Here is a 23038-nt window from a genome sequence, read left to right as displayed (position 1 = left end):
TGAAACCACACATACTCTGTTCTCTTAGTTACAAGATCATCTCCTTGTGTTTATTAACAATTTTTATTCCTTGCAACCTAAGATATGGCCTTGGTTCCCATCTGAAAAACTAGAATAATAACACCAACCTTATGATTGTCGTGAGGATTAAAATATAAAATTATATTTTAACATGTATATTTTATGTAATGCATATGTAATATGAATATGTAAATATATAACATAGCCCTTAATAATATTGATACAAAAATTATAATACCTCTGTATGAGATGGGCAGTGCAGACTCTTAATGTATGTAAAGGAGTTATCAGTTTCCCTCCTCAGAGTCTTCGTGGCTGCTGTTCCTTCTGTCTAGAATGCTGTTCCACCAAACTTAAATAGCATCCCTTGCCCCTCTTTACCCCCTTGACCTTGCCCCTTTTTTTCAAAGCCTTTGTTGCTCCCCAACTCATAACATATTTGCTACTATATTTTTATTTCAAGAGCATTTATTGAATCCTGAGGATATATAGGGAGCTATCCTAAGGATGGGATGATCTAAGTGAGTAAAACCCAAAAGATCCTGCCCTTCCAGAGCTCACAGTCTCCCCCACTAGAATGTGGCTCCAGGAGGCGGGACTTTCAGCGTCTGCCTTGGTCACAGACGCTTCCTCACTGCTGGAAAGGGGCCTGGCATAGGTTACGCAGTTAAAACTAGTGGCTGAAAGAATGACATAATTAGGAGTAGGGTGAGGAAAGAGAGGCAGGGCTGTGCCAGTGCAGGGTTTGATCCTGTCTTTATTTAAAATGTTGATAATTTTGTTCTTCGCAGATCTTTTGCATTGGTCGTGATTTTTTGAAACATTGTATCAAAATATTTCTCTTGATTGATTGCCGAGTTTTGGGGCACCCCCTTAAACTCTGCTCCTGAGACTAGTGCCTCACTTACCTTACCATAGTCCTGACCCTGGTTGATGGCACACTGTGTATTCACTTAATAAATGACACCTGTCATCAGTTTTCTAACACATGGACCTAGCATGCATGTGGTGTGGCCGGCCACGTACCATGTAACTCATCTCGAATCTCTCCTTGCATGCCTGCAGGTCCCAGAGACAGAGTAGGGCTTCCTCCGACCCGCTGACTGCCAGCTGCTCCTTGTGGCTGACCTCCACACAGGTGACCAGGCTCCTGTGGGCCTCCAGAGGGAACACTTTGGAATTCGCACAGTCATAAAGGAAGAGATCACCGTTGGTCATGCCGTAGATCACACGGTAATCGGCCAGAATGGCCACGCTGGATATGGTCTCTGGCAGCTGGGTATAGAAGGTGTAGGTTGGCCCATCGATGACCGGACAGGGGTCCCCGGGGCTGATGTCCAGCACCAAGACGATGCTGTCATAGGCAATGGCCAAGTGCTCTTCGCCCTTACTCAGGGCCATGCAATTGATGGCTTTTCGGGCCTCTGGAGGGGGGATGCACAGGACATCCTGCCTGGAATTCAGGGGGAACACCAGGACGATGCCGGAAATGAGGCCAGTGAAAAGGAGCTTGGCCTGCTCAGCGACCTCCAGACATTTGACCTCATTGGAGGTGTCCAGGGCATCTTGCTCCTCACCTGCCATGACAGGGAGAAGATTGCATCAAGAATAGATCATAGAAATGCTCGTTCCACAGTTTTCCCAATTTTTTCAATACTTTTATTATTCATAATCTTCAACTCGGCTACTGCAAGGTTCCCTGCTTCCACTCCTCCCCCCCAAACTAGGCAAAGTTTTAAAAATGAAACTCGCGTCATCTCACTTTCCTGCCTAACAGCCTCCAGTGACCTCCCACTCCTGTCACATGACCTCTCAGACCTCTTCCCAAACATTTCCTTTATAAATTTCCGTAAAGGCCGAAGAGTAAATACTTTTTGCCTTGCAGATTGCATGCTTTCTGTTGCAACCATTGAACCCTTCCTTTGTAGCCCAAAAGCAGCCACAGACAATATATAAACAGATAAGCCTGGCTGGATTTGGCCCGTGAGCCAGAGTTCGCAGACTGCTATCTCAGCCCCATACTCCGCTGCTTTGTGTCTGCTTTGCCCCCACCACTAGCAGGTAAGCACCCTGAGAATCTGTCTTGCTCACCCTCCACAGCCTGGCACTAAACAAATGTCTGTCAAATCCACGAATGTATGGACTTGAGAGTGAATTTATTTTCTCTTATTATTTTATCATAAACAAGGAATTTCTATATATCCATTTGCCCAGTGGGGATTGTAGCAGATACTGTTGGTGACATGCCCAGACCCCCTTTACTGGCCAGTTCACCCATCCCAAGGCTGCCCACTGCCCTCGGATGAAGAGAACCCTCGTCTGGAAATTCCCAGGGGCTGTGCCCGGCCCCATCCAAGGATGTCACCAAGCCAATGACTGCCTTGTCTAGAGATGGGACAACACTGAGGTGCAATTTATGGTCTGGAGCTCCCCATGGGATCAGGCCGAGCCTACTTCTTTGCTTGGTCCTTCCCCAGCCCCAGCCTGCTTCCTTGCCCCTTCTCAGGCTCCTCCTGGGAGCTGTCCCTCTATGTACCACCTGTGCAAGTTTCCCCATCACATGCTTCTGGGCAACCTGAACTGAAATAGACTGACAACCAATATTCAATTGCCTTATGCTAGAAATTTATAAAATCAAATCCTGTTTTCTATTAGCCATTTCCAACTTGACTGGAATTATGGGAGTGATATGGACTGAATATTTGTGTCCCCTTCAAATTCATATGTCGAAATCCTAACTCCTAATGTGATGGTATTTGGTGGTGGGGCCACTGGGAGATGATTAGATCGTGGAGTTGGAGCCCTCAGAATGGGATGAGTGCCTTGTAAGAGGAGACGTGAGAGCTTGCTCTCTCTCTGCTTTCTGCCATGTGAGGATACAATGAGAAGATGGCTATCTGCAAGCCATGAAGAGAACCCTCACTAGATACCAGATCTGCTGGCATCTTGATCTTGGACTCCCAGCCTCCTATGAGAACTGTGAGAAATAAATTATGTTGTTTAATCCCTGAGGTGACGCAGCCTGAGTAGACCAAGACAGGGGCTTCAATGCTTGCTTGCCCATACAAACAACCATGCTTATCTCATACAAACCTTCTGCCAAGTCCCAAACAGTGACTTTGTTTTTGTCCCCAATTTTGGGGAAGTAAACATAGCTTCCGTTGTGTGACACAGCTGTGAGGCCGGTGCGGTCCAGGAATGGGGCAGAGGCCCGTGGCTTCTGAGCATAAGTGAGATCCCAGACTTTAAAAGATGAGGACTGCTGGGAAGCAGATGCTACCAAGGCTCCACCCCGGGCCAGCAGGCTCACGGGGGCCCCAACACCTTCCAGGATGTCCAGCAGGGTCCCTTGCTCGGATAGACTCCATATCTGAGGATAGAGAGCAGAGGGACAGAGCTGACTTTTTCCTTACGCTGCCGTTGTTTGGAAATATGCTTGAGTCTATCTGTCCATCGAAGGTGAATCCTTAGGCTGAGGTTCAAGGGCCTTCACATCTCTCCACCTTCTCACACTTCCCCACATCTCATCAGACTATGATCATGGGAGTTCTCAAAGTGTGTTCTGGGGAACCCCTGGAGGGAACCCCCATATTTTCTGTAAAAGCAAAACTATTTTCATAATAATTCTAAGATATTATTTGCCTTTTTCACTCTCTTCCTCTCACAAGTGAACAGTGGAGTTTTTCAGAAGTTATGGGACACGCGAAACTACAACAGATAAGAGAATGCAGAATCACACAGGGGTGTCCAATTAATTGTCTTCAATTAAGCCAGACTTGAAAGAGATTTGCCAAAATGTGAACCATTGATAATCTTCTCATGAGTTTTTTTGGTTTGTTTCAGGAAATAGAGTTATTTTCATAAAAGTATCTTATTATGTTGACATGTCATGTTGATGAATTAATGGATAAGTATTTTTGGATTTCCTCATTTTTAACTTTTAATATGATAATTATCAATAGATACTAAATGCAATGTGGGATCTGGATTGGATCCTAGAATCACAAAGAAGGACATTTGTGGGAAAGCTGGTAAAAATCAGATCAAAATCTACAGATCAGTTAAGAGTATTGTCTCAGTGTTAATTTCTTGGTTTTGACAAAGGGCTCAGGGTAATATGAGATGTGAATGTTGGGGACTCTCTTGGCAATTCTGTAAATTCTAAAATTAATCCAAAATAAATCACTTGTTAAAAATATATAAATCAAATTGATATAACCCACATAAATGAAAGCGCTCGAGGAGTCTTCAATAATCCTTAAGACCGTAAAGATGTGCTGAGACCAGACCATTGGAGAAACACTACTCAGTCACCTGCCTTTCTCACCAGCCTTGAGAACTTTGAGCTTAACGGGAATTTTTCTCCCTTCTCCTCTGATCTTGCTCCACTCTGAAGGTCAAAATCTGCCTAGTACATCAAATTCAGTGGGAATGCCATCTCCTTCATTGAATATTTTGATAATTCCCCCCAGGTCTGTCGCTGGATCCCAGAAAACTCCCTCATATGCTCCCAATGACCTGCCTGGTTTTGCCTGCACCAGTTTCTGTGTTTTTCTGTATTTCGAAGTCCAAAGATCCCTAGAAAAATCATTCTTTTGATTCCAGAGGCAGAGGCGAGGTGACAGGCCCTGGGTCTCCCCCTCACCTGAATGAGTGTATCTCGGGACCCAGTGACAATCAGATTGTTCTCAGGACCAAAAACAGCCGTCTCCACTATGTCCTCATGTTCAAGATCGGTGGCCATGAAGTGATGAAACCCCTGTGAGTCGGCCAAGAATATCCGCACAGATCTGCCAAAGCCTGAAACGGCAGGGACCTGGGTTACTCCTTTCATTCCTGGAGGACCTTGAGAGTAAATCAGTTCAGTCGACAGAGATTTTTTTTTGAATACCTACTATGTGCTAGTGCAAGAAATAAAGTGGTAGGCAAGACAGACATGGCCCCCCTCTGCACAGAGCCTACAGTTGGGGAGGGGTGATGACAGTGATCAATAATCTCACAGAAGAATAGTAGTGTTATTTATTATCACAAGACTATGAGTTTTCAGAGCACTGGGACTGCCAATTTGGGCTACTCACGGTATCTTAGAACCTAGCGCAGAGCTGGACACAGTAAACATGCTTCGAAGATGGAAGGAAGGAAAGAAAGAGGGAAAAGAGGAAGGGAAGACAGGAGAGAAGAAGGAGGGAAGAAACTGGAGGGAGGGAAGGGATGGGGGAGAGAGGGAGGGAGGAAGGAAAATAAAATGGTTATAATTTGTGATAAAGGCAATCAAGTTAGGGGACTGCAGACCGAGAGAAAAAGGCACAGAGACACACATGGCAGGGAAGGCATTGTAAAGATGGAGGCAGAGACTGGAGAGATGTGGCCACAAGTCAAGGAGTCACAAGGCAGAAGCTGAAAGAGGCAAAGAAGGACCCTCCTCTAGAGCCTGTGGAGGGAGCCAGGCCTGCCAACCCTCCGACCTCAGACTCCTGGCCTCTAGAACTGTGAGAGAAGAAATTCCTGTTGCTTTAAACCGCCACATTTGTGTGGGAGTTTGTTATGGCAGCCCCAGGACATGAGAGCTGACTTTAGAGGGATGAGGAGGTGACAGACACTGGAAGGGTAGGAACCGTATGGGACAACCAGGAGGTGGGTCTGAGGGGCAGCACGGAGGCCAGTGTTGCTGGAGCTGAGTGAAGGAGGGGAACATGAGGGAGAGAAGAGGTTGCCAGATTTAGCAAAATAGCAACAACAACAACAATAACAACAACAACACATCCAGCTAAATTTGAATTTCAGATGAATGATATAAATTTTTATTAGTATAAGTATAGCCCAAATATTGGGTGGGATATACTTATACTAAAAACTTGACTCCTTTATCTGAAATTTGACTGCCCATTCTGTGTTTTACCTGGCAACCCTACCCAAGGGGACGTGCTCACTTGCGTTCCAAACATGTTCTGGGTGAATGTCATGTTGAGAGGACCCCTAGCAGGAAGGTGGGCAAATAAGGACTGCATCTCCCAAACAACAGGCTGGTTCCCTGCGTTGTGGATTGGGAAACTGTTCAGGCTCCTTCTTCTCATTGGCTGTTGGAAAGAGCCACACCTGAAACCCAACTGTAACAAGTTTCTAGGTCACCGAGATCCTCAATGCCTGGGGCCTCGGTTCTGATTCTATTTTGCATCCCTACCCTTGTTTTTCTTTCTTCTTTTGTACCATTTTCCATGCTATATTTTGCATATACTTAAGCCACCTGAAATTCTTTTGGAAACAGGATAAAGAGTATATATATCAATCCATCATCCATCAGTCAATCTTGGAAGATAAGCATTTATCTACCAGCTCTACATTCTCCAATCAGGTCATCACAAGCCACACGTGGCTATTATTGTGGCTGATCTGAATCGGAATGAGCTATAAATATACAGGACCCACCAGATTTCAAGAACCTCACACAAGAATTTAAAAAATAATGTGAAATATACCACTAATAATTTTTATATTGATTTTATGTTGAAGTTTAGATGTAAGGGGTTAAATAAGATATATTATTAACATAATGCTACCTGTTTCTTTTTACCTTTTAAAATCGGGTCATGAGAATATTCACAGTTTTAATGTGGCTCATATTTGTGTTTTGCATTATTGGACAGCACTTGTCTAGAGTGTCTTTGACCCCTGGAAATGGTTTTGCAAACATCAGGCTGATTTTAGGACAGTAAAAATTCTCTGTCTGAGACTATCATGATGGATACCTGTCATTACACATTTGTCCAAACCCATAGAATATGCAATACCAAGAGTGAAACCTAATATAAACCGTGGACTTTGGGTGATGATGATGTGTCAAGGAAGGATCATTGGTTAGAAATACTTACCAATCTAGTGAGAGATGTCGATAATGGGGGAGGCTATGCATGTGTGGGAGCAGGGGGTGTATGGGAAGACCCTGTACTTTCCGCTCAGTTTGGCTGTGAACCTAAAACTGATCTGAAAAAAAATAGCCCATTAAAAAAAAAAAAATCAGGCTGTGGAGCATCTGTTGGTCACCTTCACTAGGAAGCCTTTCCTGACTGCTTCAGACTAAATAAGAGAACCCTGTCACATGCTCCCATGGCCTCTGATTCTTGTCTTTCTTGTGCCTACCCTACTTTTCCATCTTTCTTGTTAGCCTGGAAGTCCATAAAAGCAGGGGTTGTAGGGGCTGGCTTGCCCGCTAGGTACTCCACCCTCTCACCCAGAAAGGACTCATCTTCAGAGACCACCAGGACTCCCCACCATCCCTGTGACTATCCAGCGGAGATAATCACTCCCATTTCAAATATAATGAACCAGAAGCCCAGAAAGGTTAGGAGATTTGTCCAGAACAGGGATTGGCAAACCACAGCCTGTGGGCCAAAACTAGCCAGCCACCTATTTTAGTATGGCCCACAAGCTAAGAATAGTTTTTACATTTTTTAATGGTTAGAAAAACTCAAAATAACTATTTCATGACACATGAAAATATGAAATTCAAACTTCAGCATCCATAAAGAAAGTTTTATTAGTACACTGCCACACCCCCTTGAAATACTGTCTGAGTGGCTTTCGTATTATAAGGGCAGAGTTCAATAGCTGTGGCAGAATGTGGCCCTTTGTGGAAAAAGTTTGCTGGATGCTGGTCTAGGACTCCTCCCTTTCCCCAAGGCCTGCTCCACTTCCAAACAAATCCGGAGCTGTCTCCTCAGCACTCCCCAGTGAGTGAAATTAAATGCTACCTGCGGCCAGAAGGGATTCATCTTCAGAGACCACCAAGAACCCCACAGCTTCCGGAAGCTTCTCCAGCAGACTGTCTCCTTTGGAAGAAACCTGTGCAAAGTCAAAGACGCCCATCGAACATTTCCACAACAGTAAGGGTTCAGGGTCAAAAGTTTGGATCCGAAGCAGGGCTTTGCCACTCACCAGCGATGTGATCCTAAGCAAATCTCTTTATCCCTGGGTGCCTCGGTTTTCTCATCTGTTAAATGGGTAATGATACCAGGACCACCTCACAGGACTATCATGGGCTAAGAAGTGTGTTAGAATTATCCTCCACCACCACCCCCGCCAGGCGCATAGTCAGCCCTCCCAAAGTGGCAAATATTATTACTACTGTTGTTGCTGTCACCAACTCAGGGACCCAGAGAACATTCCAGCCCCCAAAAGAGGTCTGGAGATCTCAAATAAGATCAAAACATAGGTTGGAGCCAGAGGAAGGCAGCACCATTCTTCCTATTTCTGAGTTGAAGAAATGAACCAATTTTATCCAAGTCTAAGAGGAAAATTCATTCATTAATCCTGATTCTGAAGCCTCAATCCAGCTAGTGAGTTTTGAGGCCCTGACTGTCACAAGACCGTGTGCCTAAAGCTTTATGTTCATTATTTCAGGGGGCGGGGGGACGTGTGGCAGCTCAGGAAAGTGAGCCCTTTGCACCAATTCAAGTCAATATTTAAAAAATATTTGTTCAACATTTATTTAGCAGGCATAGGAGAAAGTGAATTTCTTCATGGATGTTGCTATTTTTTTAAACACGTGATTCTTTAAAAACTTAAACAGATTAAACAATAATACTGTATAAGATTTTTTAAAAATGCCATTTTTAAAAAAAGTGTACACCATAAACTTCTTTGCACCTTTTCTGTTATCCTTCCTTCTCCCCAGAAGAACCTTTGTCTACATTTGGTGAGCATCCGTTTGCATAGACAAACGTTTACAGGAGCATCTTCTGTTGTACGATCCATCATAGATATTGTTTGCAAGTTGCTTTTTCTCTTAATGTGTTTGGGGCAGTGGTTCTCAACTGGGGTGCGATTTTGCCTCCCCAAAGGACATTGGGCAATGTCTGGAGACATTTTTGGTGGTTAACATTGGGAGGACACTTTGTATCTAGTGGGTGGAGTTGTTGGGTCTTTGACCTGATGTCTTATATAAATTTTGGAAAACGCTCAACCATTATCTCTTCAAATATTTCTTTTGCAGCACTCGCATTCTCTCCTTTACTGCAGAGACTCTAATTGTCCTTTAGACATTTGGCATTGTTTCTCAAGTCTCAGATGCTGCGTTCATTTCCCCCTTGTTTATCTCTTTACACTTATGATGGATAATTTCCATTAACTTGGCTTTAATTCACTGGTATTTCTCTGCTGTGACTAGTCTGCTATTAAGCCTGTATATGTTCTTCATTTCTGACAGTCTTTTTTATTTTTTGAATTCCCAATTGGTCTTTTTTTCTAGTTTTGATTTAAAGTTTTCGAAATTCCCCATCTGTTCACACATGTTATTCACCTTTTCCATTATTTATCATACATATTTTAAAGTTCTTTATCCGATCATTTAAACATCCGAGTCAGTTACGTGTCAGCTTCTATTAATTATTTTTGCTCTTGATTATGGTTCCAGTTTGCTCTTAATTATAGTCCCATTTTCTTGCTTGTAATAATTTTTGAATTATAATGGGTATTGTACATAAAAGGACAGTAGAGCCTAAAGTAAATAATATTTACCCTGAGCAAAGGATATGCTTCTTTGGTTGGGGTTTTAGTATGGAGGGGCCTGAATCAATCTAATCTGTACATCGGCTCAGTCTGGACTTGATTGCATTTTTAGTTACATGTATTGACCACAGTCCCAAATGTTTTGAGGGTGATATCAAGACTTTCCCTCCACCGGGCTGGGGTCTGAGCACTGATAAGACTCTACAGACCCCCTATTTCTCAACCCCCTCCATCAGTTTTCCAAATCATGGGATAGTTCTCTCTTCTTTTTATAGCCTGACCACCAGCTTTTGGGGGGTGGTAGAGGTTACTTTCCAGTGGGAATCTGGTTTGGGTTGTCCCAGAAGCAGACACTGAGAATAGTATTTATGTGCAAGTAGTTTATTTGGGAATTGACCCCAGGAAACACTGGTAGAGAGTAGAGAATTGAGACTGGAAAGGGAAGGCAGCCAATGAATGTGGCTCATCAAGCTAGTTACTAATGTGGGCAAATGGAGCTCAGTCTCTCCTGTCCCCATCCTGCCAGCACCCTTGGCCTCTGTGTTAATGCTCCTGGGAGCAGCCCTCACCCAATCACTGATGGAGCTGGCGGATAATGCCCCAGCTCCTGGCTTCTCGGTGGGGAGAGCTCTGACACAGTTCTTATACTATCTCCCAGAGTATCCCCAACAGGACTGAGAGCCGACCATGGCCCACATTAGCCACCCCCCGGAAGACACCAATTGATGTTTCCTGAACTGTGCTGAACGGTGAATCCCTAGAATTAGGAAGCCAAATGTCATTTATTAAAAGATCAAAGGTGAGCTATTTTCTCCCAACTTTAGGACATCTGAGCACTTTGGACCTGAGTGAATGCTGGCATCGTATTTAATAAAGCTGCTTACCAAAGAAATGGAACCCTTGCTGCACCCAATAACCATCTTTCCCGGTTTCTGGACTGAGACCGCACAGGTAGGAGTTTCTTCTTTGATGCTGGACAAGTGTTGCTTCCCCTGCGCTTTTCCTGTGGCTGAGCTCCACAGAGTGACCACACCACCCTTGGACACCGTCAGCAGCGTGGCCCAGGAAGCCAATGCTGCCATACACATCCAAGGGTCGGAGGCATCTCCCGGGATACGGAAAACCATCTCTGCAGTTTCCAGATTCCAAGCGCTGACCTAACGGGAGGATGAAAAGGAAGAGAAAACTCAGCAGGAGACCTAGGCTGCTTGTTCTCCAGAGTCGAACACAAGACCTGTTCTTTTTTTATAGTTCACTCATTTTATTTTCAATACTCTACCTGTTCAAAAATAAAAAGGCGTGGGGAAAGGTATCCTGGAATAGCAAGAGGACATTTGTAGAAAAATTAAGGAAATCCAAATAAAGGCCGGAGTTAGATTGATAGAAATAATGAGTATTAATGTCTTAGTTTTGACAAATGTAGTTATGTAAGATGTTGACATTCGTTAAGGCTGGATCAAAGGCACATGGGAACTCTTTATAATATCTTTATAACTTTTGCATAAATCTAAAATTGCTCCAAAATAAGAAGTTTTAAAAAATAGAGAAAAAGCCAGCCATACTATATGCATCAACATCTATGTCCATTACAAGTAATTATTGATTAAAACAGGCTTCCTGTTTAGACTCACACACATACACAAAAAGTATATTTTTTATCAACAGTGACCATTTAGTAAACATTATCCCATTAATTCCACTTCTGCAGTTTATAGTAAAGGAATAAGGAGAGATACACACAAAGATACATGCATAAGAAAATTTATCCCAGTTATTTGAAATTGCAAAGAACTGGACACAACGTCTGTGTTCAACAATAAGGAATTTAAAGTTAAATAAGCTATAGTGGAGTCATGCAATAAAATCTTATGAAATCACTAAGCATGCTGTTTTTGAAGAATATTTAAGGTTATGGACAAATGAAAATAGCTTTATAAAACTGCATATATAGTTTTATCCCAATTTTGTTTTACACACGCACGTCACATAAAATCATGTAAATGTTAACAATGGTTATCTTTGGGATTATCTATTATTACTTATTATATCTTTACTTTCTTTTCTAAACTTTTGCTGATAATGAAGATGATTTCTATAATCAGTGTTAAATCAACCAACACTTTTCTAATATTTAAGCCTGTACTGCCCAATAAAAACATAATGCAAGATGCAAGCCACATGTGACCAAATTTGTATTAGCCACTTTTGTTACCTTTGATCTAGATGCTGAATACACAACCTTCTTTGCTTCGTCAACATGAAGGCTCCAGATCTGAGGTTCAGTGGGATCTTTTGAGCCTCCGTCCCAAATGGTGAATTTCTCCTGGCCAGAGAGTAAGTTCCACAAGCGCAGCGTGTGATCCTTGGAGGCAGAGATGGCGAGTGTCCCTTGGGCAAATACTTTCACACACTTCACCTCTCCTGCAGCAGGTGGGGAGAGGGGAGGCGGGGAGTGGGGAGGAGAATATATTAGCTGAGAACATTTTGATCTTCCAACTACCAAAACACCTGTTGGCTTGGAAATTCTCTGGTTTACCAATGAAAAAAATGGATAGGTTCGAACATAACCAAAACACAAATAATGGAATGTGGCAAAGCTAAAGTCAGGGTGTAACAACTGGTTGAGATTAAATCAACTGCCCTAATGTTACATCTGTGAAACACAGGGATTATTGAAATTAACAAGATTTCAGCATCTCCCAGGGAATGTAAGATAAGCAAGGTAAAATTATAGAAGATCGTATAATTTTGGAGAGATATTTTCTAAGCAAAACATGAAATTTGGAAGACATAAAAAGGAAAAACTGAACAATTGGATTAAATAAAAATGTAAAACTTGAAGAGGGTAAAATGGAACTGAAAGGCATATGACAGGGAGAAAATATTTGCAGTATATGACAGATACATGGAGACTTTCCTTGATAAATAAAACATTCAAATAAAAAATGCAAATAACTTACAAACTGGACAAAGAGTATAAACAGGAAATTAACAGACAGTACAGTAGACAATAAGCATTAGAAAATGGTGCTCGACCTCATTAGTCATCACAAAAATGCAAGATGAAATACCAATACTGTTTTACCCATCATATTGGCAAAGGTTTTATAGATTGCTTGCTGAAGTGCTGGCAAAGATATAGGAAATAAATTACTCTCCTACCTTGCTATTGGGAGTTTAAGTTGATGTAAATTTGTAAGAGGATAATTTGGTACCATTTATTAAAAGTTAAAATGTATGGTCTCTTGGTTTTGATAATGTACTATAATTGTGTAACATGTTGTCACCCAGGAAAAGTGAATAAGGGTGCACAGGGACTCTAAACTATTTCAGTGACTTTTTGTGAGTCTACATAATTATTTCAAAATAAAAAGCTAAGAAAAAGAAGAATAAAGGAAAAGTGTGCATTTGACTCAGAAATCCCACTTCTAAGAATGCTTTCTCACAGAAATAATAGCCTAAGTGTGTGAAGGTGTGGAAGGACTTTAATTGCAGTATTGTTTGTGTAAAAGGAAAATTGCAAACAACCTGTCTATGAAAAGGGAATTGTTTATATAATATGCTACATCTAAATAAAGAATGTTAGGCAGACATTAAAAATTATATGATGGATGCATATATACGATGACCTGACCATGATAATTGTGATTATTATAACAGCCAATACTTACTGAGTGCTTTCTATGTGCCAAGCATAGTTGTAAGTGGTTTACATGCATTAAACTCCTTTAATCCTCATAACGACTCTGTGAGATACGATTAGTATCCCATTATACAGATGTGGAAACTGAGGCTCAGCAGAACACAGTAACTTATTCAAAGCCACAAACTATGAAGCCAAGAATTGAGCCCAGAGCCCAAGCTCTCAACTACTACAAAATATTGTCACAATATATTGTGACAAAAGCAAGTTGCAGCCCAGTATGTAAAATAGCATGATCTGATTTTTCACTAAAACTCAAAGTACATGAGCCTATATAGAGCAATATATGTATAAGCCTAGAGAAAGTTTGCTATTGGCATAAACCAAACTGTGAACATTGATCACTTCCAGGGGAGAGACTGAAAAGGGGAGACAAAAAGAAGTGAGTTTTCTTTCTTTATAATTCAAATGCCATCAAGATAGTGAGTGATTTTTATTTGTTGCAATTTGGGTATTTTCAAGCAAAATTTTTATAAATAGTAATGCTTTACAACATATCCACATACAGAGAATATTATATTACTCTTAAAATGAATTAAAGATATATACGTGATAAGGAAAGAGGCAAAATATGTAATGTTAACTGAAAAAAAACAGGTTGCAAAAGCTTATGTGACTATATAACCATGTATATATGTATACATATACATATACACATATATATGCACAATTAAGTGCCATATAATGACATCTTGGTCAATTACAGGCTACATATACAATGGTAGTCTCATAAGATTATAATGGAACTGAAAAATTTCTATCTCCTAGTGACACTATAGCCATTGTAATGCAACCCATTACTCATGTGTTTGTGATGATACTGGTGTAAACAAACCTACTGCACTGCCAGTTATATAAAAGTAGAACACTGTGTTATAATCACCTACAGTATTCTGTATAATAATGTCCTATGCAGGCTTGTAGCCTAGGAGCGATGGGTTGCACTATAGAGCCTAGGCGTGTAGTAGACTAGACCACCTAGTTTGTGTTAGTACACTCCTTGACGTTTGCACAAGGAATAAATTGCCTAATGAGGCACTTCTCAGAACAGATCCCTGTCATTAACTGGCACAAGACTATAAAACCAAACACCTCCCGGGGAAGGGATTAGAACAACAATAAGCTGGCGAGTGTTTAACAACTGGTTCTATAAGGTGCTGAGAGAGCTCTGATTTGTGATGTTTGCCAATTTCTATAGTGTAAATCCTCCCACTGTGGCTGATTTCAAGCCACTAACATGATGCCATTGAACGTGGCACCGGGAAGAGATGCTCGGAAGCATACCACTTCCACCACGTGGCCAAAAATATAGGGAATAGTTGAGCATGGTAAAATAATTAGAAAGCAACATGTTTTGAGTATTTATTACCTCGTGTTGATATAATTGATTAAACTGTAAGTTTCTATAATGTAGTGTTTAATAATGGCTGTGTTTGACGACCACCTCACAGCAGTCCTGAAAACTTCACAGTCGACTCTCACAAGCCAGCACAAACCACCTACAGTACACTACCTTGTGATCAGAAACGTTCACTTTCCATATTATAATATGTCTATTATGTTTTCAGTTTTTCAATGAATTGATTACTGAGTCTTTCTGATTATAAATAATAAGAGTTTGATGACTTAAAAAAATAAATCACCATTAAAAAAAAAAGTCACCATTGGTAAATGGGCACAGGTCTTGGACTGACGGCTCACACACACACACACACAATACAAATACTGAATGGATCAACAGGAAAATAGGCATCCTGGTGATAACAAAACAAATGGAGCCTTATTTGACAGACACTGTTGGTACCGCCCCACTCCCACCCCCCCAGGGAGAAAAAGAGTAAAATGAAAACAACTAGTGCTGGGAGTGTTGGGGTTGGGAGTGTTGCATATACAGCCCGTTTAGAAAGCAATAAGATGACACGTCAAAACCCAGAGAAATGTGCAGACCCTCCAATTTAGGAGGAAATATTCAACAGAATGAAAAAAAAATATTGATGAGAATAATAAGAGATTCATCCCAGAGTTCTCCTAATAGCAGATAATTAGAAATAGCTTAAATATAAAAAATTTTAAAAATCGTTTATTTAATTCTGGAACATGATCTGTTGACAAAAATGAAATACTTTTGCTGCATTTAAACATTATAAATATGAAAATTAGATGGATCATAGCAGCATTACTCATCATAGCCCCAAATTGGAAACAGTGTAAACGGCCTTAAACTGATGAATGGATATACAAATGCCGGTCCTTCCATCTAATAATGGAACATGACTCAGCAATGCAAAGGAACAAACTATCGATACCCGCAGCAATACGAATGAACTTCAAATACATTATGCTGAGTGAAGGAAGCCAGATGCAAAAGGTCATAGAGTGTGCAATTCTGTTTGTATGAAATGTCCAGAAAGCAAATCTATAGACTTAGAAAGCACATCAGTGGTTGCCATGGGGATGGAGTGGGCATAGTGAAGATGGACTGCAAAGCGGGCAGAAGGGATCTTCTAGGGGTGATTAAAAGTTCCAGGATTGTGGTGATGGCTGCACAACTCAGTAAATTTACTAAAATTCATTGAATCGTACATTTAAAACAGGTGACTTTTACGGTATGCAAATTTCACCTCAACGAATTTGTTTTTAAAAGATTTAACAGAAACAAATGTTTGAAGCAAAATGTTGAGAAAAATACATAAATGATGTATATACTTAGGTAGCAATGATATAATAGTCATTGATGTTTCTGTGTGTTCGTAGAATTGTGCGACCATCCCCACGGGCTGAGTTTAGAACACTTTCATAACCTCACAAAGCTGTCGTTCTCTCCCTTTCCTCTCCTTATCATTTTAGCCATTTTAAAGTGTCTAATTCAGTGACATCCAGCACATTCACAATGTCGTGCGAACATCACCTCTGATGGCAGAACATTCCATCACTCCGAAGGGAGGCCCCGTCCCCATGAGTCGTCACTCCCCATCCCCCTCCCCTAGCCCCTGGCAATCGCCAATCTGTTTTCTGTCTCCGTGGATTTGCCTGCTCTGGACGTGTCATACAGATGGAATCATACACCATGTGGCCTTTTGTGTCTGGCTTCTTTCATTTGATATGATGTCCCAAGCTCCAGCCTCATAGTTCCTTTGCTGTTCTGTAAGTGTGCCAGCTTCTTCGCCCCTCTCAGGGCTTTTGTGCTAGCTGTGTCCCATGCCTCGATGCTCTTCCCACACCCCCGCCCTTTGTACCTCTTCCTTCATACCCTTTGCGTCTTGGCCGAAATGTCCCTGATCAGGAGAATGCCTTCCCTAACGCCCTACGTTGGTCACTTTGGTTAGTGTAGCTCATGACGCCCTGTTGACCTCATTATACTTATTATAATCTGTACCTGCTCACCTTCCCAAATACATGAATGTGACTCCGGAAAGCATTAGAATGAGGTCAGTGAGGCACTCTCCTCACATGCAGAATTTAAGGAGGCACCAAATCACCAAGTTCTCTTTTGCCTCTGGTTCTAATACGTCTCGCCACGGCACTATTGCTGATCCTGTCTTTACTTAAGGCAGATTGATATTTATTTATCGTGGATATTTTTGCATTAATTTCAATTTTTTAAAACATCGTGTTGAAATATTATTTATCTTGATGACTGAATTTTTTTTTTTAACTTTGGGGGTGCCCCTTTAAATTTCGTACCTACAGTGTGCGCTTTGTTCCCCTCACCCTAGTCTTGGCCCTGATCTGTCTCTCTTCTGCCTCTAGCACAGGGCCTGGTCCACAGTAGACTCTCAAAAATTGATCCAAGAAATAGACCATAGTGTCAATGAGATTATGTTGGAATGAAAACTTTACTGTGCTAGACAAATTGCATAAATGACCACAACTCTTCGCCCTCCCTGATCTACACCTGTTGCGGTGTGACTCTGCTCCTCCCACCAGGGGATGAAGCCTATTTCCCTGCTGGCTGATTCTGGACTGTTCTTGTCACTTCCTTTGGCCAACAGAACTTGACAGGGTGCCAGTTTCAAGGATAGTTCCAGGCTTTAAGAGACATCGTGCATTTCTGCTTTCCCTCTAGAGACCCTGCCTCTTCCCCAACTAGCCTGCTGGAATATGGGAGACCACATGGAGCAGAGCTGAGTTGTCTCAGTTAAAAACATCCTGGACCAGCCAGATCCCAGATGCCCCACTAATTGACCACAGATGCATGAGCGAGCCCAGAAAAGCTGCCCAGCTCAGTCCAACCTGAATTGCCAACCCACAGAAGGTGAGCTAAATAAACAGCTTTTATTCGAAGCTGCTAGGTTTTGGGGTGTTTTGTTACATGGCGATAACTAACTGATGCAAAAACAAAGCCAGAGTTTTGATATAGAGAAGTGAATTGGTGGTGAAGAGGCTCTGGGGACTGACCGATTGACATGGAACACCAGAAAGAAGGTGATCATAAAGCCCACTTCCCAAGCCTCACCTGTGTGTCCAGTTAGGATGTGAATCACCTGCTTCTCTTCCATGTCCCACACAGCCAAGATGCCATCCTGGGTGCCGACTACCAGCAGCTTCTCTTCCAGGCTCCACGCCATGGCGGTGATGCCTGCAGCCCCCAAAAGACAAAAGTGATGACATCAGCTCCTGTGTCTGAGTGCTCAGCCATGATGTCCTGTAATGGGCCCCCACTTCACAGAAAGGGAAACCGAGGCATGGACAGATTCCGTCCCTTGTCCAGAGCCACACACCTAGGAAGTGGCAGAGCCAGGATTTTGAAGCCAGAGCTGTCAGACGCCAGATTCATAACTTGGCTGTAATGTTTATGTTGCTCTTAGGGATTAAACCACAGCTTGGTCAGAAGTTCTCCCTAGTTCATCAGTCTCCCCCACAGGTGATTCTGCCCCCCATGGGACAATAGATTATTATGTGAGGGAAAAATGGACTTCTATTTAAGCTGCTTCTATTTTGGCCACTGTTAAGGCATCTGAACCTGTATCCTAACAGATATACACTCTTTCCCATGAAACCAGATTCAGTCACAGAATCCTTCTCAACACAGCATTCTAGTGGCTGTCCCTAAATCAATTCCTCCGTGCATTGTATTTAGTGTCTCTTAGCATTTCTATTTTGGAAGCACTGTGCCTTGGGAGTATAGCTTTCCCTATAAGGCAATGTGGCAGAAAAATGTCCTGAGTCACAATAACTGACATTGAAATCACAAGCTAATTGTAGTCAGTGGCCTCCCAATTCATGAGAGAGATTGTGGGTGGGCAGAAAGGGATGGATGAATGGAGGTGCATTGGTGGTTAAGTGGACAGATAGATGGCTGGTTAGATGAGAGGGTGAGTGAATGAATAGGTATTAGACGGGTAGATGGATTAATCAATTGACAGATGGGTGGGTGAGTTGATGAATGGCTGAGTGTGTAAGGATGAGTGGAGGGGTAAGTGAGTGGATGAGGATGGAAGGAAGAATAATTAATGGAAGTATGGAAGACTGATGGATGGATGAATGGAAGGAAAGAAAGAAGGTAGAAAGGGATGGTGGGTGGATGGATGGATGGCTAAATGGATGGACGGATAGATGGATGGATGGATGGATGGATGGATGGATGGATGGATGGCTAGCTGGATACACGGATAGATCGATGCATGAATGACTGACAGAAGGATGGATAGATAGAACAGACAGATGAATGTATGGGTGGAAGAAAGCAAGGGATGGATGGATGGACAGGTAGATAGACAAATGGATGGAAGGAAAGAAGGATAAATGGATAAAAAGGTGGGTGACAAGTGAATAGAGAGAACTAAATCGTCTCGTTCCTCTGACATTCTGGTGTCCCTGGGGAGATTTTACACATTTCATCAGCCTCTCGGGGGCCAATCAGGCACCAGTCCTTAGCTTCCAGACTTACTAGCATCAACCAGTAAATTGCAGAAACTCTCTGTAAGATGGGTGCTGAACTCTTAGAGACAAGACCCCAAAGGCAATTGATATCCCCTTGCCCCAGACTCATTAGCAGTGTTTACACCGATAACCCTGAGGATCAGGGAGAGCTGAGTCAGCGTGAGACAGTAGGGCAGCCCTCGTGACACCCATGGCCTCCCGACTGGCAGAGGGGAGCCCCAGAGAGTAGCCCAAAACGTCTGTCATCCGCTGCCCCCAGGAAAGAGGGGGGCCTGACAGGATTTTTGCTACGCTGGGGAGACCCACCTTTGTGACAGCCAGTGAGGGTCGCCTGGAGAGGCCCTCCTGGGGGCTGGAGGAATCCTCCAAGGGGCACCAGCACAGGATGCGGGCACACCAGGAACCAGCTCTGGGCCTGTTGGCACAGCTGTCCCACAAGTGCTGGATGTGAAGTGGCGAAGAAATGGAGTCTGGCCAGGAGTTCTGTATACAGGATGCTCTTCTCTGCAACAAAGGGGCCTCGAGTTAAGGGAGCGGCACTGCTTTCTTGGTCAAGCCCCCCTGTCATACTCTTCTATCTCCTTTTCTGTTCTGCAGACACACTTGCCTCTACTTCAAGTGCACGAGGTGGTCTCCAGCCTCTGTGCCTTGGCCCGTGCTGTTCCCTCTGCCTGGAAAGCTTCCTCCTCCTCCCCCTCCACTTTCTCATGCCAATCATCTCCTCATCCTCCTCTTAGCTCAAAGGTCACTTAGGCAAAAAGCATTCTCCAATGCAACCCTCCAATTCTCACAGCCCCTAAGTTCAGGTCTTATTGCAGTTGGAATCTTACATTTCTTCATTTGTTTATTAGATGGCCTGGCCACCCTCACTATCCTAGACTGGAATTTCCTGAGAAGAGGGATGATGTCTTATTCACTGCTGTGTTCTTAGTGCCTAGACTCTCAAAAATACCCAACAAGTATCTGCTAGAGAAATACTGATCATTTTCCCAGCGCTTCACAGTTACAGAGTGTATTAGTTTCCTGTGGTTACTATAACAAATGGCTATAAACTTGGTGGCTTAAAACAGCAGAACTTTATCCTATCCCAGTTTTGGAGGTAGGAAGTCTGAAATCAAGGTAGCAGTAGGGCTGCGCTCCCTCTGAAGACTCTAGGGGAGGATCCTTCCTTATTTCTTCCAGCTCCTGAGGGCTCCAGGTGTCCTTTGCTTGTGGCTGCATCATCCCAATTTTTGCCTCCACTTCACACAGCCTTCTCATCTGTGTGTCTCTGTGTTTTCTCCTTTTCAGTTTCAAATCTCTCTCTGTTTCTCTCTCATAAGGATACTTGTGATTACTTGAGAGTCCACCTACATAATCTGGCATGAACTCTCCATTTTAAGATTGTTAACTTAATTACACCTTTTGCCATATAAAGTGATAGTCACAGAGTCCAGGGATTAGAAAGTGAATATATTTTTTGGAGGGGAGGCAGCTTTTTCTGCTTACCTCACAGAGATATCATCATCTCAAGTTTATAAAGGGGAAAATTGAGGCACAGAGAGGTCAAGCAACTTGCACAAAGTCACACAGTAAGAGGCAGGAATCTGACCCAAAAAGTTTGATTCCAAAGTCGAGTAAAGATCAGGGACATTGAAGGCGGACAGTTCATTTTGTCTCTGTTGGCGCATCCTGACTGTGGGACCTGGGGCAATGACAGCAATGCCCTGTGCCTGTTTGCTGGTGGGTGAAATGGGTCAAAACTAGGACCCGGGGCAAGTGCCTCACTGGCCACGGGTGCAAAATTTAAGGTGGTGGTGCCTAAAAGCTCAATCATCAAGATAAATACTATTTAAATGCAATATTTTTAAAATAAAAATTAATATACCTAAAACCCATGATGAACAAAATATCAGTCTTTTAAATAAAAACAGAGTCCAAAATGGCACCACATCAAGTCATTCTGGAGCCTGAGGCAGTAGGAGAAGTCAGGAATATCCGGCCATTTTTAAGAGCCGGCTGGAAATGCTGGAATGTCCTGAGAGCGCACAGTAGCCCAGCTGCGCCCTCTGGTGGCGATAGTCATTTCTATGCCTCCTGTGCTGGGGAAGCCACTGGTTGTCAATCAAGGATGCTGCAAAGAACATGCTGTGATTTGGGCTTTTAATTCTTCCTTTAAACCAGGCAACTGTGCCCAAGGTTGTTTTCCTGAGAAATCACTCCCTTGGAGGTTTGCAACTCCCACGAGCATGAATATGTGAGAAAGGCATGACTGATGGTGGACATCAGCACCTTCCTCTTCAGTGGGACCCTGGCCACGCTTTAGTTCAGTTTCACAATTTGCAGATGACAGAAGCTGAGGCTTGTCCAAGGCCATTCACATCAACAAGTTGATGATGTCATGTGACAGTAACAGGACCCTCGATGGTACCATGGGTACAGGCTCTGCATGAACTGACTCACATACAGTTCTAGGCGGCCCTAAGTAGGAGGGTCTATAAGCATCTCATTTTGTAAATGAGGAAACTGAAGACTGCAAGGCGGGGGTGAGGTGGGGAGGGTAAGGAACTTGCAAGGTCACACTAAGTAGCAGAGCCTAGATTTGAATCAACACAGCGGGGCTCAAAATCCATGCTTTTGGCCAGAACTGGTCTATGTGTAGGGGTGCAAATTTGGCAGAGAGCAAGTGGGTGATGCCCCTACACTCACGGAGCTCATTCTGGTGGGGCAGACACATGGCGCAAAAGAAAACTAGCCAAAATAATAACTAAGAGTTAAGAAAGATGGAAAGAGGGTGCAGTAATGGTAAATGCAGGGGTTGGGGGACTTGGAGTGTCCAGTTTCAGCAGTGATTGGGCAGGCTTCTTGGAGGGGCAGCATTTGGCTGATTTTTAAGGGAGCCATGGAAGGGACATAGGAATTCAGCATCTTTATAAAATTCTCATACATCCCTCAGATTAAAACTAGGTAGAAATTGTATGATAAAAGCCATCCTGGCCATGTTACACTCATTAGAATGCTTTCTGTTTAAATTAGAAAATAAATGTTGGTGAGGATGTGGAGAAACTGGAATGCTTGGGCACAGTTGGTGGGAATTCAGAATGGTGCAGCTACTGTGGAAAACGGTATGGAAGTTCCTCAAAAAGTTAAACATGGAATTACTTTATGACTCAGAAACCCTACTTCCAGATATACACCCAAAAGAATTGAAAGCAGTCTTGAAAAGATATTTGTACACCCATGTTCATAGCTGCATTATTCACAACAACCAAAAGGTAGAGACAACCTAACTCGTGTCTATTGATGCGTGAACAAATAAGCAAATGTGGTCTATCCATACAGTGGAATATTATTCAGCCTTAAAAAGGAAGGAAATTCTGACACATACTACAACATGGATAAACCTTGAGGACATGATGCTGTGTGAAATGAGCTAGTCACAAAAGGACAAATACTGTATGATCCCACTTACATGACATCCCTGGTGGAGTCAGATTCATGGAGACGGAAAGTAGAAGGGTGGGTGCCAGTGTCTGGGGGAGGGGGATGGGGAGTTATTGTTCAATGGGGACAGAGTTCCAGTTGGGGAAGATGAGGAAGCTCTGGAGATGGATGGTGGGGATCGTTGCACAACAGTGTGAAAGTGCTTAATGCCATTGAACTGTGCCCTTAAAAATGGTTAAGATGGTAATTTTTATATTACATGTATTTTACCACAACTTTAAAAAACAGAAACAAACAAACGAAATACTACCTTGGCAGAGTCTACCAACTGAAGACTCAGAGATTCTTCAAGTTCTAGGGAAGCCCAATGACTTGTCCAGAGAGCGAAGAACGGCTTTTACAGATCAACATTTGCAATTGATAAGATAACAAGATACACTGACTTTAAGCCCCCAATTAAGCAAAATGTTAGTCCCCAGAACAAGAATTCCCCTTTGTCTTTCT

General features: G+C 42.7%; 1 protein-coding gene across 1 annotated transcript in view; it reads right to left on the bottom strand.

Moving 5' to 3' along the window:
• NWD1 (NACHT and WD repeat domain containing 1) overlaps positions 1 to 23038 on the bottom strand; it is a 38526-nt gene that overhangs the window by 2572 nt on the left and 12916 nt on the right. The window contains exons 7-14 of the mRNA XM_039867631.1: positions 19418 to 19615; positions 17685 to 17807; positions 11738 to 11946; positions 10410 to 10682; positions 7770 to 7860; positions 4667 to 4821; positions 3115 to 3391; positions 1048 to 1598 (exon numbers count right to left, since the gene is read on the bottom strand). Of these exons, the coding sequence (XP_039723565.1) occupies positions 1048 to 1598; positions 3115 to 3391; positions 4667 to 4821; positions 7770 to 7860; positions 10410 to 10682; positions 11738 to 11946; positions 17685 to 17807; positions 19418 to 19615 (1877 nt within the window). The remainder of the gene's footprint in view (positions 1 to 1047; positions 1599 to 3114; positions 3392 to 4666; positions 4822 to 7769; positions 7861 to 10409; positions 10683 to 11737; positions 11947 to 17684; positions 17808 to 19417; positions 19616 to 23038) is intronic.

The sequence above is a fragment of the Pteropus medius genome, unplaced genomic scaffold, assembly GCF_902729225.1.
Source record: "Pteropus medius unplaced genomic scaffold, Ma_sr-lr_union100, whole genome shotgun sequence".
In the NCBI taxonomy this organism is placed as follows: domain Eukaryota; kingdom Metazoa; phylum Chordata; class Mammalia; order Chiroptera; family Pteropodidae; genus Pteropus; species Pteropus medius.
Note: the sequence above shows the minus strand (reverse complement) of the source record. Positions and strands in the feature narration are given on the sequence as shown.